The 19,030-nt window shown below is 39.1% G+C and overlaps 1 protein-coding gene across 1 annotated transcript; it reads right to left on the reverse strand.

Moving 5' to 3' along the window:
• Nucleotides 1-3,353: 3,353 nt before the first annotated feature.
• LOC142665063 (vomeronasal type-2 receptor 26-like) lies at nt 3,354-17,288 on the reverse strand. The gene is made up of 6 exons (XM_075844604.1): nt 17,110-17,288; nt 12,969-13,260; nt 8,784-9,302; nt 7,170-7,382; nt 5,546-5,669; nt 3,354-4,258 (listed from the first exon to the last, which is right to left on the reverse strand). The coding sequence occupies exons 1-6, from the start codon at nt 17,286-17,288 to the stop codon at nt 3,354-3,356; spliced, it is 2,232 nt and encodes a 743-aa protein (XP_075700719.1).
• Between the last annotated feature and the right edge of the window lie 1,742 nt (nt 17,289-19,030).

Here is a 19,030-nt window from a genome sequence, read left to right on the forward strand (position 1 = left end):
GCCAATAGGGTAGAGGCGAATGGTACGTGTGCGGTGTCTATTGGAGTTACGGTTGGCCCGTGTAGTAGTTAGGCCTGGGACCTGTTTCACCTTCGATGATTGCAGTCTGCTGGAAGCAGATACTGGCTTGGACTTCGGGAGCAGTGGCGGATTTAAGGCTGGGAGTGGCTCGCCCACTAAATAGACTGGCAATGGGCTGGATGCCGGGAAGAGAGATGTGACGAAAGGCCTGTGCAGAGTTGAGGAACGTGTGAGCGAGTCTGAGTAGGGAGCAGTGTGGCTGCTTTAACCAAGCAAGGTCTGGTGTGTGTATCACAGAGTGGCCAATAATCTAGGGAAGTGACTATTAGTGGTCTGCAGCCTGAAAGGTCCAAGCCATGTATGGGGCAGACACTGAAACGGTGGTGGCTGAAGAGTTACAACAGCCTAGGTGGTTAGCTCTGGGTAGTCTGCAAGGATTGTGGAATTAGTCAGTCTGGATGTGGGAACCAGTGGGCGTGTGAGCGGTCCTGTGCTCAAGCCCTGTAGTTAGGTCCTAGTTGGAATCTAGAAGGATTCATGTCTGGGTGGGCCGTTTAGATTGCTACAGTGAGGACTAGTTTCTTTGTAGGCCTGAAACATGGCCTAGTAAGTACAGTCCTGAATTAGCCTCGGTGGAGAAGTTAGTGGCAGTGGTAGCTTTGCAGGAGCTCTTTAGAATCCTAGGCCTAGAGGGAAGGCTGTCTTGTTCCCGTGTGAGTAAATGGGAGTCAACCTGGTGGTGGTCTGGTTGTCCCATAGTGAGATTGCCTTTTGGACGTGTTAGGCAAGTAGAGAACACTTGATATTCATGAAACTGGGACCAAAGGAGAGAGAACTCTTGAGAGCAGGGTGTAGGAGTGAGTAAGATTGCCATAAGCAATACAGTAGATGTGGAGAGTCTGAGTGAGATTGTGTGACGTAACAAAGTCCGGGTGTTGTCTCTGTGAGTCGAACAGAGATCATTAGAGGAAGGATTCCATGTTCTTAAGTGTTTCTATTGGAGGTTATTCTACAACGTTAAGAGACTCTGCCACTTCTTGTGTACTGTAACTGCCAAGATTGTGTCTCTTTTAAATTTTATAACCGTTACGCATATTGTGTCTCTTTTGAGTGTTATAACCATTAAGCACATTGTGTCTCTTTTAAGTGTTAAGTAAGTAAAAGATGGTGTCCGGGTCATTTCCTTTGGCACCATGGTCATATGCCACCTGAAAATAATAAAGTAAACGACCTTTGCCTGCTTCAGAAAACACACTACAAAGGAATAAAGCAACATTACAATATCCATATAATAACAGTATTTACAATAGTCCTTCTGTAGGATCCAAACCTGTGGAGGGAAAAGAAGTAAAAATTGTGCAACTCTTTATATTTAAAGGATCAGTAGCATCTTCACTTAGGAGGGCCACATCTTTACACATATGCTAAAACTAGTTATTTACCAACAGGACCCTCATGAAATTTCACATTTGTGTTTTTTCTGTCCCTGATATCTACCAAAATTCTCATGAAGCAATTCTAACAATGCAGGTAACAGATCCCTAGCGGTCACAAATTCATCTTTAGATCCCATGGTCTCTGTTAGGTGAGCCCTCTGTTTTTCATCTGATGTATTTATAGCGGTATTCCAGCTTAGCACAATTCACTTCAATGGAGCTGAGCTACAATACCAGACACAACTCATGGAAAGGTCAGACGCCTAGACCACGCACCGATCAACTGTTATGGCTGCCTTCGGACATCGGATATCTGTGCCGGAAGCAGATGGCTCCGGTGACAGTACAGCGCAAGTGAATAGGACCAGAGTTGCAATACAGCAGCACGGCCGCTATACTGTGATCGGAGCCATCTGCTTCCCACACAGGCCACTGCATAACATCCGGTGCCCAAAGGAAGCTGAAATAGCTGATAGGTGCGGGGTCTGGGTATCGGACCACACCAATCATCTACAAGATAGGTCATCAGTATGAAAAACCGCCCCATGGCATGACAACCCCTTTAAACTCTGCCCCACTACAGAAAAAAATATTTATAAATCTACAAAAACATAGTGTATAATACCGGTATAGGGACTGTATGGAGACAATGATGTGGATGCAATTACTTTATTCTCATAATAAAATATAAACTGTAATGTAACATTATATTATTTTTTTATTATTATTTATAAGGTAATATTTTATTAATTTATCATTTCAGTTGTTTTATTTCAAGGGCATTTACAAACACTTCAAAGCAAGAAAACATGCAGTTACTGTATATCATAGGCTGCCAACTATATATTCATTTTTGTTTAAAACCAATAGGAGGAGAAGCTAGCTACTTCCTCTCTAAATGATGTCTCTATTAACTTACCATTCAGCCCTTATTTTTGTAATAAAAAATTCCAGTGGCAGCATGATATGTATATTATATATTGAAACTGATTACTTTTTCTATAATGGATTTTTGCTCATTTTTATTGACCCTAAAGCCCAGCTACCATCCACCATTTTGCTCTGGGGACTCTGTGTTCTACAAAGAGAAGTGTAGGGGGGGGGGGGGGGGGGTGGGACGACAGATTGTTCTCGCAGGCTCCAATTCTGTAATCCTGAAAGCTCTGCCATTTATGAAGTGGTAACACATCTCTATTATGAAAGCATATAAAGGATATTTCACCAGCAGCCAAATATCAGCCAATCCTTGGAAATGGACCTGGACATAATCTTCAACAGTTACTGGAGGACATGATAAAATAAGGTACGGTTAAAGTAGATCTGTCAGTATTATATTATGCCCTATTTAATGGAATCATATTATAAATCCAGATCTAAGAACAGGGGTGTACATAGAGGAGAGGGGCCCCATAGCAAATATTAGCATGGGTATTTCTAGTGCTGGATGACATCACCACACCCCTAACCACTAGGGACAGGAGGATTTGGTGGTAACCCCGCCTCTCTCCATCTCCTCCTGCCCTTCATACCAGTCATGGTAGACACCGTTTACAATATTTAGAGGCAGCTTTGCTCAACAGTGTAAATGGCAGGATGATGTGGGTGGAGGTTTGGTGACTGCCCCCCTCATGAATACAACAAACACAATATTTCTTGTGCTATTTGTCCTTCAGATCTGGAGATATATTATGCTGCCTATAACTATAGCAACATATACTGACAGATCTAAGAGTACAATTATGTAGAAATTTTTTTTTGTAGAGTTTCCCTTTAAGAAAAACGAAGCTAACATTATAGACTAAAGCTAATATGTCTGACATTGGTAATTTTCAGATAGCTACTTCCTGTCCGAGAAAGAAAAAGGCAATACAATGGCAGGAAGTACGTTTTTATTCCTCATTTTTTTTTAGTAATATTTATGTGTCTTTTGTGATTGAGCTCTGGCTTTAGAAGTATAACATAGCATTTTGGGGTAAAAATACACATCAGTAATCCAGCGGTTGAGATCAGGATGGCAAAGATTTCTACCGCTACCGTATACTTGCCCTTAGTACTCAGGTAAGTGGGTATAAAGGACAGCCACACACTACAAAACACGATCATACTAAATGTAATATACTGAGCCTCATTGAAGTTGTCGGGAAGTTGCCGCGCTGAGTAGGCGACGATGAAGCTTAATAAAGCCAATAAACCTATATATGAGATTGCAAGATAAAAATGAAACGTTGATATATCCATACACTGCAAGATCAGCTTATCATGTGCTATCTTACTATCAAATTCCACAACTGGGGGGGCACATATTATCCAGGTAACACAGATAAGAAATTCTCCTAAAGAACATATAGTGGTTAAAACAATGGAGACCCTTGAACCCATCCATTTTTTTAACTTGCACCCCGGTTTGGCTGCATTAAAGGCAATGATAACTGTAACGGTTTTACCCAACAGAGAGGAAATAGCGACTGAAAATACAAAGAGAAAAAGTGAATGTCTCAAGAGGCAGGTGAGGTCCATGGGATGACCAGTGAATAAAAGCGAGCACATGAAACACAGGGTAAGTGCTATGAGGAGGACGTAGCTGAGGTGCTGGTTGTTGGCTCTTACTATGGGGGTGTTCCTGTGCTTCACGAAGATGATCATTACTGAAGTAGAGGTTACAGCAAAGGTTATGGCTATACCAGCCAATAATAAACCTAGATGGTCGGAATATGAAAGGTATTCTATGGTCCTTCTTATACACACAGTCTTGTTTATGTTTGACCAGAACTCTTCAGGGCACTCTATACAGTTTTCCATTCCTAAGAATTAAAGAAGTAATCATCAATGATATATCTTCACATAAAAGAGAATCCACATTATATATTCTATCTATCTATCTATCTATCTATCTATCTATCTATCTATCTATCTATCTATCTATCTATCTATCTATCTATCTATCTATCTATCTATCTGTCTGTCTGTCTGTCTGTCTGTCTGTCTGTCTGTCTGTCTGTCTGTCTGTCTATCTATCTATCTATCTATCTAATCTATCTCTGTCTGTCTGTCTATCATTATCTAAGAGACAAGAACATTTGATCAGCACATTCCAGCAAAATGAAACAAAACGTGTATACAGGTGCACGTACACCTATGACTGCAAATTTATACAGCACACAAGAAAATGGGGACAGCACACTGCGAACACTAATGCCACATAAACACTATATATAAATAAATAAATATGCATTGCTGCTGAATCTATTTACAATAGTGAGGTCCTTAGTACATATTTTGATCAAATTGTGTGAGCCCACCTGCCACGACAAGGCGACTTCTATGAGGTGTGTCCCTACGCTGCTCATACGCCCAGAACAGGGACTAAACCTACATACATCTGGGAATGGTAGGAACCAGCATTAAACTAATCAAAATCACCCAGGGCAGAATGGGAGGAGTGCAAGATCAACAATGGTGGCAGTCACTAACCCCACATATCTACAATACATAAGAGACAAGAAAGTTTGATCAGCACATTCCAGCAAAATCAAACAAAACGTGTATACAGGTATCACATACAAACTTGCACCTGTATACACGTTTTGTTTCAATTTGTGGAATGTGCTGATCTGATCAATCTTTCTTGTTTATTATGTATTGTAGATATGTTGGGTCAGTGACTTCCTCCATTTTGTGATCTTGCACTCCTCCCATTCTGCCCTGGGTGATTTTAATTAGTTTAATGCTGGTTCCTACCATCCCCATATATATGTATGTTTAGTCCCAGTTCTGGGTGTATGTGCAGCGTAGGTTCCCACCTCATCGAAGTCGCCTTGTCGTGACAGGTGGGCTCACACAATTTGATCGCTAAGAACCTCATTATTGTAAGTAGATGCATTAGTAATGTATATTTATTTATATATAGCATTTGGGTGCCATTTTCTCGTGTACTCTATCTATCTATCTATCTATCTATCTATCTATCTATCTATCTATCTATCTATCTATCTATCTATCTATCTATCTATCTATCTATCTATCTATCTATCTATCTATCTATCTATCTATCTATCACCTATCATCTCTGCACATTGTTTGGACTACACCTGATAAATTAGCAATCTCCCCATCAGAGCATGGGACACAGTCAAAACAGCAGGGCAATTTTCCCAATTGGAGTGATTTTCGATTCCCTTTAGAACATGTGTCACTACACAGGGACTGTGGAATCTTATTGAAAAAGAGAACAAGAAATCTGCATAATTCATTAAATATACAACATGTTAACAAAATGTATCAACAAATCAATTGATCTTATTTTATTTAATTTAGGATATCAATATTATCTTGAAAATTATACAAATAAGGCTTCATTTACATCTGCGTCGGGCTTCCTTTTATAGGTTCCATCAGACCTTTCCATCTGGGGTAACCATGAACATAAACCAAACCAAAAAAATGGAAAACCTAATAGAAACCATTTGTAATAGAAGCATTACCATTGAAATCAATGGTAATGCAAACGGAAAGCTATGGTTTCCGTGCGTTTTTTGTTCTTGGGTTCCCCTGACGAAAAGGTCTGACGGAACCTATAAACGGAAGCCCGACGCAGATGTGAATGAAGCCTAAATTGTGATTCTTCCGGATAAAAATAAAAAATATCCTCCTTTTATATGGAAGCCTAGCTAACATTGTTTCTACCGCCATCAATCCTATAATAAAATCTTTGGACGGTTTGATGCTCAAAATTCTTTAGGTCATATATGGAGGTCCTGAACAAGGGGCAATCTCTCTACTAATAGAGCATGTTTTATAGAAAGTATGATGCTGAGTAACAAGCTAAGCAGGACCCCCCCCCCCACACACACACACACACACACACACACACACATAATACGCAGATACATATGCACTTTTTACCAATTTCATATTGCCATAAAATGCCAATTACTTCCATACAATACCTACAGAATTCTGCAAATTCAGTGTACAAATAATGACACCCATACAAATAATCCCTCCATACAGTATCCAAATAATATTACCATACAATGCCATATTAATACTGCTATATATTTCCCACATAATACTGCCATTCAATGCCCAAATAAAAATATAATTCAGTATCCAAATAATACCGCTACCGAATAACTGCATAGTAAAAAGCTTAATGGTAAAGTCCCTGGTGATCCAGGGAGTTAAGGGTTACATCTTCTACTCTCAAGTTGCTATTGGGGGGGACCAATGGGCCCTGAGCAATTGCCTAGTTTTCCACCCCAAAACCCCCCCACTCTATAATGTCCATATGCTCCGAAGGGGCATTTGAATTCCTGTAATTAACTAATTTAAGTTTATACTGTTTGTCCTTAGAGGGCATGTACATTTTTGAAACCACTTGTTTTCATTGATTCAAAGCATACAAAACTTTGCAAATAGTTGTGTAGTCTGATCTTGCAGTCATACTCTCTTCTGTCTCCTACTTTTTGACAAACTACCAAGAAATAGGGCACAGAAGGAAGGAGCATGAATGCAGGCTCAGACTACTCAAGGTTTGTTTGTAGTCTGTTACCATGGAGACACATAGGTTTGTAAAGGAGCTGTTGACGTGAAATCGTACGATATTTTTAAATAAAGACCTAGTGCAATTTAGATGCATTGGGAGCATAAACACATTTTGGTTTGGAAGATGGACTTTGGCTTTGACTATTTTAATACTATACATATACTCACCTCTGTAAAATATTGATTCCACACAATAGCGCTTGTATTAATTTCCAGTTGTTGTGATGATAAGAGAGTACCCACATGCCTACTCTCATATGTACCATTTGGATAAAGGATCCAATTTAGAATATCAAAGCTATTTACTACATCACCGTTTGTAGTAAAAAATAGGTCTTCTCCGGGTTTCCTTAAATGAATATATTTCATGTAATTATTTAGCTACAAAAATAAAATAAAAATTCGAATTAACGGAATTTTCGATGGATTATTATTGATTACTATTTATAATATATATGACTTCTGTTCTTGGCTCAGTTCACACTAGCATCATGGATACCATTTATAATGGAGACATGACTGCTGTAATGATCAGTTTTCCAATGGATATAAATGGACTCATTGACTTTAATGGGGTCCGTCAGGGTTGCATTATTTTGAACAGCATAAATAGTTCTGTACACTGCACTGCTCTTGCCATCAAAAATAATAGAAAGCACAATGGAAGACCTGATGGAAGCATGTAGCACAAGTGTGTACAGAGCCTTAGACATTTGAAGCCTATTCTGAGAAATAGTAGTTCTACTGTGTGGCATAAATAAATGGATACCCCTGGTGATCAAATGTTCTCGCAAGGAGAAGCTACATCTAGCCATACAGTGGGCAATGCAGAGGAAATGTAGGAGTATATGTCGGCAAGTCAAATAAATGTACGTCCATGGACGGTCTGAGTCTGCCAGAGCAAGACCCACTTTGTGTTAGTGGCTCTCTGCTGAGGCTTATAGAGGGGTTCTCAAGCAGGGACCCCCTCCATTGACATCCATATGTCCTTATAGCGCATAGTGATGAAACAACCCATTTAAAGGTAAATAATCTATGGAATACTAGAAAGTAGGACTTAGAAGTAGATTTAAATAGAACCCGTCACTAGGTCATATAAATTGAACTGGCTTAATGACCCAAATAGCGCTGTCTCCCTGATTCCACCATTTTGTTTTATTCCTGGACCCCCCTCATTGTTCCAGAGACATGGCCACTGTTATGTTTGCTCCCTCTATGCTAATTTGCTTTAGTTAGCCGACAGGGCTTGAACTACCCTCAAGCTGCCTCGTGCTGATTGGTCAGCATCAGAGGCAGAGAAGCTAGCTCCACCCCGTTGACTAACTACAAAAAATTAGCAAATACAGAGCCCACACAACAGTGGACCATATCTCTGGAATGGGAGGTCTAGAAAAAAAAGGTCCAGCTTATATGACCTAGTGACAGGTCCTCTTTAAAATTTCTTCTACCAAACACTTATAGGTATGTAAATGACATGATATTATAAAAAAATTAAATAAGTAATAAAACTATAAACTACAAAAATATCACATAGTTAATGGAGAATGCTACCTTGTGGATCCCGATACCGGTAGATTGTTTAGCTGTATACATTTCATGCAAAGCCTCGGCCAAAAGGTGAACAGCATTGTAAATTGTATATGTAAAAGTATAGGTCGATGTGCCTTCACTTTCTAAACGTTTCGCCCATAGATTATTTGTTTGATTTTTGTCATTGTTCAAAATATGCCAAAACCCAAAGTGGGTAATGCAAAAACTTTTCAAAAAGGGATTATATTGTACATTGTGAAAAGCATTGAATGAAAATTCTTGTAGACCATCTATGTTCTTTTTATGGACCGATATCAGTAGGGAACCATTGAAAGGAGATAGGTACAATTTAAAATCGTAATCTGTAATTATGTTTAGATTGACAGAGGATATCCACACTTTACTGGGAAGGCTTTCAAAGTTTTCACTTTGCAGAATTTTTATAAAGGCTTCAGAAGTGATATATAGGATTATAACATTAGATGATGACGTCTTCAACACCCCAATGAGTTTTTCAACATCTTTCGACGTGGACATAATAGCTAGAAATTCCACACATATTCCTTTTCTTGTCATCTGTTGCCTCAGTTCCTCAGAAGCCTTATTGTTACTGTAATCATCTGTGGAAATGATGCCAACCCATGTCCATTGAAAGTGCAACAGAAGTTGTAGGATCACTTGGAACTGATGATACTCATTCGGAATAGTTCGATAAACTGATGGAAATTGTATCCTATCATTAAACACCGGATCCATTGCACCATAGCTTATCTACAAACAAATATCATAGCTAATAATACATACATAAGAGCACAAATAGATTAAGACTAGGGCTCCACAACGAATTTTGGTTGTGTGGTGATCGTGGTAAAATCACGGGTCGCCCCCACTTTAACAATGGCAGACAGTGCCCCAAAAGGTAACTAAACTTTCAAAAAATATAGTGACATGTCAGAAGTTTTGAATGGTAGGGGTCTGATTACTGACACACCCACCCATCGTTGAAATGAATCGGCAGAAGCGCTGTTCTGCTTAGTTTCTGATCAGCTTTTCTCCGAAAGCCAAACAAGTGGTGTATGGGCTAAATAGAAAGTCTATGAGCCTGTACACCGCTCGCTCAGCTGGCCAGTCCATCGGCATACATGGGTTGTTTTATGAAATTCTTTAGTCTGAAATTCTTGGGTAGACTGAAAAGTGTCTGGCAATAGATTTGTACGAGTGTTGAACAGTAAAGATGCTACTGCTCCTCTAAATGCAAGTTGTACATGTTTTTCTCCACAGTCCCTATCCTGTAGAAAGCTTGTTCCTATATTATATATATATATACAGTGAAGGAAATAAGTATTTGATCCCTTGCTGATTTTGTAAGTTTGCCCACTGTCAAAGTAATGAACAGTCTAGAATTTTTAGGCTAGGTTAATTTTACCAGTGAGAGATAGATTATATATATATATTAAAAAAAAAGAAAATCACATAGTCAAAATGATATATATTTATTTGCATTGTGCACAGAGAAATAAGTATTTGATCCCCTACCAACCATTAAGAGTTCAGCCTCCTCCAGACCAGTTACACGCTCCAAATCAACTTGGTGCCTGCATTAAAGACAGCTGTCTTACATGGTCACCTGTATAAAAGACTCCTGTCCACAGACTCAATTAATCAGTCTGACTCTATCCTCTACAACATGGGCAAGACCAAAGAGCTTTCTAAGGATGTCAGGGACAAGATCATAGACCTGCACAAGGCTGGAATGGGCTACAAAACCATAAGTAAGACGCTGGGTGAGAAGGAGACAACTGTTGGTGCAATAGTAAGAAAATGGAAGACATACAAAATGACTGTCAATTGACATCGATCTGGGGCTCCATGCAAAATCTCACCTCGTGGGGTATCCTTGATCCTGAGGAAGGTGAGAGCTCAGCCGAAAACTACACGGGGGGAACTTGTTAATGATCTCAAGGCAGCTGGGACCACAGTCACCAAGAAAACCATTGGTAACACATTACGCCGTAATGGATTAAAATCCTGCAGTGCCCGCAAGGTCCCCCTGCTCAAGAAGGCACATGTACAGGCCCGTCTGAAGTTTGAAAATGAACATCTGGATGATTCTGAGAGTGATTGGGAGAAAGTGCTGTGGTCAGATGAGACTAAAATTTAGCTCTTTGGCATTAACTCAACTCGCCATGTTCAGAGGAAGAGAAATGCTGCCTATGACCCAAAGAACACCGTCCCCACTGTCAAGCATGGAGGTGGAAACATTATGTTTTGGGGGTGTTTCTCTGCTAAGGGCACAGGACTACTTCACCGCATCAATGGGAGAATGGATGGAGCCATATACCGTCAAATCCTGAGTGACAACCTCCTTCCCTCCACCAGGACATTAAAAATGGCTCGCGGCTGGGTCTTCCAGCACGACAATGATCCGAAACATACAGCCAAGGCAACAAAGGAGTGGCTCAAAAAGAAGCACATTAAGGTCATGGAGTGGCCTAGCCAGTCTCCAGACCTTAATCCCATCGAAAACTTATGGAGGGAGCAGAAGATCCGATTTGCCAAGCGACAGCCTCGAAATCTTAATGATTTACAGATGATCTGCAAAGAGGAGTGGGCCAAAATTCCATCTAACATGTGTGCAAACCTCATCATCAACTACAAAAAACGTCTGACTGCTGTGCTTGCCAACAAGGGTTTTGCCACCAAGTATTAAGTCTTGTTTGCCAAAGGGATCAAATACTTATTTCTCTGTGCACAATGCAAATAAATATATATAATTTTGACAATGTGAATTTCTTTTTTTTTTTTTTATATATAATCTATCTCTCACTGGTAAAATTAACCTAGCCTAAAGATTCTAGACTGTTCATGTCTTTGACAGTGGGCAAACTTACAAAATCAGCAAGGGATCAAATACTTATTTCGTTCACTGTATTTGTGATTGCTTTATTCCTTTGTTATGTGATTTGTGAAGCAGGCTATGGTGCCCAGATGCCATCTTCTAATAGATTGTTCACACTAACAGTGTGAGGGCGGTTTCAGCATAGGGACAGAGCGGTTCTAAAATTCCCGCCTATCAGAGTTCATTGCACGAGCTACGGCCCTGATAACAGTAGGATGTTGTAGCTCTGGCAAGCACGAGATGAAGGAGAGACCCTGAGGCTAGAGTGCGCCTGGTGATGGCGTGTGGAGTTGTAAGGGAGCTTTCTGCAAGATACATTGCTATACAGTGGGTGGCATTGCGAGGAAGTCTCCCCGCAAAAGAGACCGAAAAGGGCCTGGGGCAAAGAGGATGCTGCACCTGTAACAGGGAATAGTTGAAAGCTCTGTCCTACAGTAAAGTTTGTAAGCCGCCATTGGCACTATGTTTGTATTACCGCCATTGTTAGATACTGTGACTCTCATCTGTTAGAAGTTGTTTCCACCACTTGTGGACTTTTCTGCATACCACCTGTCAATGAATTTGCATCATATTTGGACCTACAGTCATCACTTGTGGCTAAACCTCCCTGCCTTACCGATACTTTACAGATTCATATGGTAACAACGAATTCCATGCAGTTCTGCATCTAATGTATGTAACAAGAGATTGACTCAATAATAACACTATATTTGGGAATCATGCAATTTTGTAAAGGGGCACGCTCAAGGTTTTGTCACGGGGGTCTGGTATTTCATCAGTATTGTTATGTATATGTACCCCCTATAAACAATAGCGCCAATAGAGTGTAGTGGTATTATGTATGGAGTTCTAGGGCAGTAAAGCGTTTAATGGGCTCATCCGTGGTTGTTTAGAGTGGGCTCATCCCTAATGGCCAATGGTGGTAAAGAGGCTAATTAGTACATACATGGTGGGCTTATCCGTTGTGATCAATGTTGGTAAAGAGGCTAATAGGTACATACCTGGTAGTCTAGGGTGTGCTCTAGCCTGGTTGTAAATGGGGGTAAAGAAGCTAATGGTTCCATACCTGGTGGTCTAGGTCTGCTCTACCCTGGTGGGGAATCTGGGTAAAGAAGCTAATTGGTCCATACCTGGTGGTCTAGGGCTGTAAAATAGATAAAGTGTAACTGTCATTTTGTTTTATTCATTTAATAGGGTCCAAAATTCAGTATTCTGATTAATTTCACAAAATATCTTTATTTTGTTCAGAAATCTGTTTTCCTGATGCAAAGCTCCAAATCCCTGCTTCATTTCACATAATACATAATTCATTATACATAAATGATCAAACTCTGGTTGACTACAGCCACCACTAGGGGGAGCTTACTGCAAACAGCGCCATTGCAGTCGAACACAATAAGCTCCCCATAGTGGCAACTGTATTAGATATTCACAATGACTTAGGTGTTAAGGGGAGAGAAGTATGAAAGAAGGGGGACCCCTTGATGAATCCTCAATTTATTCATGCAGATGAACCATAGACCAACCTATGCTCTTACCAGAGGATATCCATACAACTGAGTTATTTGTGCAATTGTATATGTTGATGAAGATAATAAATGGCCAATGAATGCTGCTATTTTTGGTGTCTTCTCACAGGAATAGTTTGGAATTAGGTCTTGACCCGCGGTCAGGATGTTTAACGTGCTCATTATTGCAAGGGAATCACTATCACAAGAGTCATATAGCTGGAAACCCAGGGACATATTGGGCAATATATCTTTACTGGTATTTATTTCTTCAATTGCATAAACAAAAGCCAGAAAATGTTGAAGATACTGGAATGTCGGCCTGGAGTAAGAGAAAGAAGAAGACAGTCGAGAAAAGACGATTCCATGCACATGTAAGTTTATGTAATACGATTCAGGTCCAGTCAAATATCATATTGACGTGCAATTGTATACAATGTAATTTTTAATCATCATTACACAGATATATCCATTTAATACTTCAAATCTACTGCATCATAATAAATATTCAAAATATCGACTCTATGGGGAACAAGGTCAGATTTTTTATGACGTTGCAAGGCGTCCTGATTCAGATCATTCAAAAAGGGAAGTTATGGTGCAGTAAACCAGTCAATTTTACGTCAAATTACCCAAGACCAAATATTGCCATGTAGTCCAGGCCCTTAAGAGGTGATGCCATTAAAACAACTACTGTCCATATACCCTATTAGGGCATATAGACGTCAAAGAGAGGGGTCTCCTGCTCGTAACCCCCTGCTACGATCTAGGATGGAAAGCTGCTCTCTTGGAGTTGCTCTTGCTCTGGCAGATCTTGCCCGTCCATGCTTTACGGCTACTGTAGGGGAAATGTCTGGCCAGCAGAAGCTTCAAGGATTATAGCAAGGGTTAAAGAAGTTTGCCTTCCATTTAGGACATGGTTGCTTACACGAGACAACCCTTTTAACGAGAAAACTTTTTGTATTACAATTTTTTTTTTTACTATAATTATTAAATTAACATGTTTAGTTAAGATTATTTTCACTGAGTCTTTGACCTGTTTAAGGGATATATAAATTGGCAGTCAACGCTTCACTGCCAATGTTTGTATCATAAGTATCTCAGCTTATACAAGATAAATGATGCAATGTATCAAGAATATGTGTCTAGTGCTTTCGCACTTTGCATTGACACAAAATAAATTAATCTAGTGTGGTAGGTAATAATGCTAAAAAAATAACATATCACATATATTTATGTCCAGTTTGTACCTTAGTTACTATCTATTTTTAGTTGTTTTTATATATGTTTGTAAACTGGACATAGAATATCATTGATATAGGCGGAGCCCAATATCCGCACCTATAGAGATCTGCACAAGGTAGATAGATTCAATCCAAGTCCAGCACATTCAAGTTATGTGCAAGGAATATTGTTCAAGTGCTAAGAACCTAAATTCCTATCCTACCCACTATTAGCCCTACGCGTTTCTTTACTATTTATTTCTGCCGCAAATCTTCAGGGGCCTACAGCAATCAATCTATTAGATCTTCTAGCATTCTGGATGTCTAAGTGTACAATGCACTGAATGCAACAAATCGTGCTACAACGTGGACATAGTAAGCTAGCCACCAGTACACTATGTCCACGTTGTAGCATTCAGTGCATTGTACACTTAGACATCCAGAATGCTAGAAGATCTAATAGATTGATTGCTGTAGGCCCCTGAAGATTTGCGACAGAAATAGATAGCAAAGAAACGTGTAGGGCTAATAGTGGGTAGGATAGGAATTTAGGGTCTTAGCACTTGAACCATATTCCCTGCACCGAACTTGGATGTGCTGGACTTGGATTGAATCTATCTACCTTGTGCAGATCTCTATAGGTGCGGCTATTGGGCTCCACCTATATCTCTGATATTCTATGTCCAGTTTACAAACATATATAAAAACAAATAAAAATAGATAGTAACTAAGGTACAAACTGGACATAAATATATGTGATATGTTATTTTTTTAACATTATTACCTACCACTCTAGATTTATTTATTTTGTGTCAATGCAAAGTGTGAAAGCACTAGACACATATTCTATCATTTATCTTGTATAAGTTGACATACTTATGATACAAACATTGCCAGTGAAGTGCTGACTGCCAATTTATATATCCTCTAAACAGGTCAGAGACTCAGTGAAAATAATACATAGTCCTGCTGCCTTATTATTATCAATGAATACATCACATTTAGACTAAACCTATGCTATACTGCTTATGAATGCAGGACTCATTTACAATTAAAGATTTTTCTTTGCATACAAAATTCAAAAAGCAACTGAATAGAAATGAAAAACAATCGCTTGTTAGGGAAAGGACAAAAAAACAGCTCAGATTATTTCTCTATATTTTTTTATCCGAATATAGTAAAAATAATATTGACAACAATCAACATAACAAAAATAATACAAATAATAATAATAATTACTATTATTATTTTTTTTTAAATAATAGTTAATATAAAAAATTAAAAAACAACCTACAATTATAGTAATAAAACATATAATACAATAAATAATTATAATTAATATTTAATACATTTACAGATATTTTAGAATAAAAAAATAATTATTATTATATAAAACAAATACAACTAACACAACTAACAATAATAATGATGCTGATAATAATAATAATAATAATAAAAATACAATGTTAAAAAAATACTATTATTACTGTTAAAAATAATACAATTAGAAAACAATACTACTAAAACTTATAATAATAATTAATAATAATAATAATAATCATTATAAATAATAAAAATAATAATAGTTATTATCATCATTATACAAAACGAATACAAATAGTAATAATCACTATTAGTATTTAAAATAACTACAGCAACAATAGTAATAATAATAATAATAATAATAATAATAATAATAATAATAATGTCACTTATAGCTGACCTACAGAAATGTTATATTTGATCCACAAAACAAAGCACCTTCACTGACACATCTATGATTTGAAAAAGTAATCTTTGAGATCTGTTACGCAATTTGTTTTAATGTACCAGATTGAAGAATTTAATTGCTACAAAGTATGGTTTATTTTAATTTAAGAACATCTTTTTTAAATAGTTAAAGCAAATATAATATTATCTTAAAAGCTCGAAAATTTAAAACAAATTAATTCATCCTATTTAAGCACGACCAAGCCATAGAAATGATAATTTACTTCCAAAAAAATGAAAGCCCCCAAATGAAATAAAAAAATATTTTGTTGAAATTTTTTTTTATTTTTCTATCCAATTTATTAAATTATATAATTGTATCTATATTACAAGGCAAAATGATCAATTTCAATACTTTACCACTCACTATATCACCCTGTGTAGGGTTTTTCTTTTGAATCTTTGCCTTTCTCATACATCTCATGTGGTTTTGTGTGTGTTTCATGTCTACATGCCTATGGTTAAGAAGATAGTAGACAGCTCATCCATAGATAATATAGTTTACTGTGTGAGACGTCACGCTACTTTACTAATGTATATTCAGTGTACAAGAGGCGTCTATGAGCTAAAAACAAATGGAATTCTATAATAGAATTAAAATAGGACGCGTGAAATTTAATATTCACAGTCTGTGTAATTGGTGTTCAATTAGACGGACAATGTGTGGGGGAGGGGAGGTAAGAAAAAAAGGTGCCTTGTTGTATGTTTATAAGGACTTTTGTAATGGTAAAATACTCAGAGATTTTATGAGATTAGAAAGGGTTTGTTTTTTTTCCTTAGAAACAGCGCCGCTCTAGTCCATTGACTGTGTCTGGTAGTGCAGCCTCTTTAACAATGTCCTGATGTAGCCGAGGTGAATTTGTCACTTAATAGAATTGTGAGCAGAAGAAAAAGGGATAAAGAATCAGTTTGGTGCCCCCCCCAACCTACCAACTTACAGTATGGAGAGTAGCTTGTTGATGCTCCACCTATACACAACACCCCGGGCACCTGCCCCACCAGTTTCACTTAACAACTCCCCTGCAGTGATAGAAAAGATTAAATTCAATGACAAATGCACCTCTGCTACAGCTGTAAACCTGATCTATATAATTATTGAGATGTCATTATATGTTTTGTATATGTTTATTTCTGTTAGCCCTACTGTATATATCAGTCATTGGTATAGCAATACTTACACTGAGCAGACATCAACTGATGGGGCTTCCATAAAGGTATGGGCTGCTTTGTAACACAACAAAAGTATTTGAAGAACTCCCCCAATGATGATGTCTCCATCTCTGGAGTAGCCCTTTGGGGAGTCATTATCAATGCTGCATCTCATTCTGTAGGACTTGTCTTCTGCATGGGTGGACATGTTGAGTGGAATCCAAATTATCATCAAAACCCAAATAGGGAAGGTAGCATCTTCCATTCTTTATCCTGTAACAAGTGAAGATCTGTGCAGATGGGGCCACAGAGAACCAGTGATAGTAGGCTCGAGCTGTAGGGTTGCTTATATACCTCTATTGTTTTTCATTTCATCATATCTCTCAATGGTATCTATTATAAGAGCATTTTAAAAGAGTCAACAAATGGCTATGTCCAAGAAAAGTACTTACTAACATTTGTAAAGATTTCCCTCAAGAGGTTTTCTGGTTTAGAAAACACATTTACAAATATCCTATTAAGAAATTCTGAGATTACAAGGGAGGGGGGGGGGGGGTCACTCATTCAGGACCCTCATCTATTGTGAGCGTGGACAGAAGCTACAAAGAGCGTATCTCACTCTGGACAACATAGGATGTCCAAGCATTACATAGACGGCTCATGTAATGAGTGTGAACCTTATACTTTGTTTGCGGCATGTGGACTGAAGGTGTATACTTTAGAGGTGTTTGTCTGTTTCTTTGGAGGGACTGGCTGGTTGTCTGAGAGATTGCTCAGTGGTTTGTTTGTTTGTTATTGCTTGTGCTTTTGATGTGTCTTCACCTGTGTCCGTGTGGTTGTCTGGAGCGGCGGTTTGCAAGGCTCTGCAGTGCTGCTGGGTGATGAGGCCGTGGCGAGACAGCAGGAGATAGAATCTTCTTGGCTGTCAGCTGCATGTAGGAGGTGCGGGAGACAACATAGACCCAGGAATAGCCTACTGTTGAGCAGTCGGGGAGAGATAAAAGGGAGTGGTTTGGTGCCAATAGGGTAGAGGCGAATGGTACGTGTGCGGTGTCTATTGGAGTTACGGTTGGCCCGTGTAGTAGTTAGGCCTGGGACCTGTTTCACCTTCGATGATTGCAGTGTGCTGGAAGCAGATACTGGCTTGGACTTCGGGAGCAGTGGCGGATTTAAGGCTGGGAGTGGCTCGCCCACTAAATAGACTGGCAATGGGCTGGATGCCGGGAATAGAGATGTGATGAAAGGCCTGTGCAGAGTTGAGGAACGTGTGAGCGAGTCTGAGTAGGGAGCAGTGTGGCTGCTTTAACCAAGCAAGGTCTGGTGTGTGTATCACAGAGTGGCCAATAATGTAGGGAAGTGACTATTAGTGGTCTGCAGCCTGAAAGGTCCAAGCCATGTATGGGGCAGACACTGAAACGGTGGTGGCTGAAGAGTTACAACAGCCTAGGTGGTTAGCTCTGGGTAGTCTGCAAGGACTGTGGAATTAGTCAGTCTGGATGTGGGAACCAGTGGGCGTGTGAGCGGTCCTGTGCTCAAGCCCTGTAGTTAGGTCCTAGTTGGAATCTAAAAGGATTCATGTCTGGGTGGGCCGTTTAGATTGCTACAGTGAGGACTAGTTTCTTTGTAGGCCTGAAACATGGCCTAGTAAGTACAGTCCTGAATTAGCCTCGGTGGAGAAGTTAGTGGCAGTGGTAGCTTTGCAGGAGCTCTTTAGAATCCTAGGCCTAGAGGGAAGGCTGTCTTGTTCCCGTGTGAGTAAATGGGAGTCAACCTGGTGGTGGTCTGGTTGTCCCATAGTGAGATTGCCTTTTGGACGTGTTAGGCAAGTAGAGAACACTTGATATTCATGAAACTGGGACCAAAGGAGAGAGAACTCTAGAGAGCAGGGTGTAGGAGTGAGTAAGATTGCCATAAGCCATACAGTAGATGTGGAGAATCTGAGTGAGATTG

This window comes from Rhinoderma darwinii, chromosome 12 (assembly GCF_050947455.1).
Source record: "Rhinoderma darwinii isolate aRhiDar2 chromosome 12, aRhiDar2.hap1, whole genome shotgun sequence".
Taxonomy (NCBI): domain Eukaryota; kingdom Metazoa; phylum Chordata; class Amphibia; order Anura; family Rhinodermatidae; genus Rhinoderma; species Rhinoderma darwinii.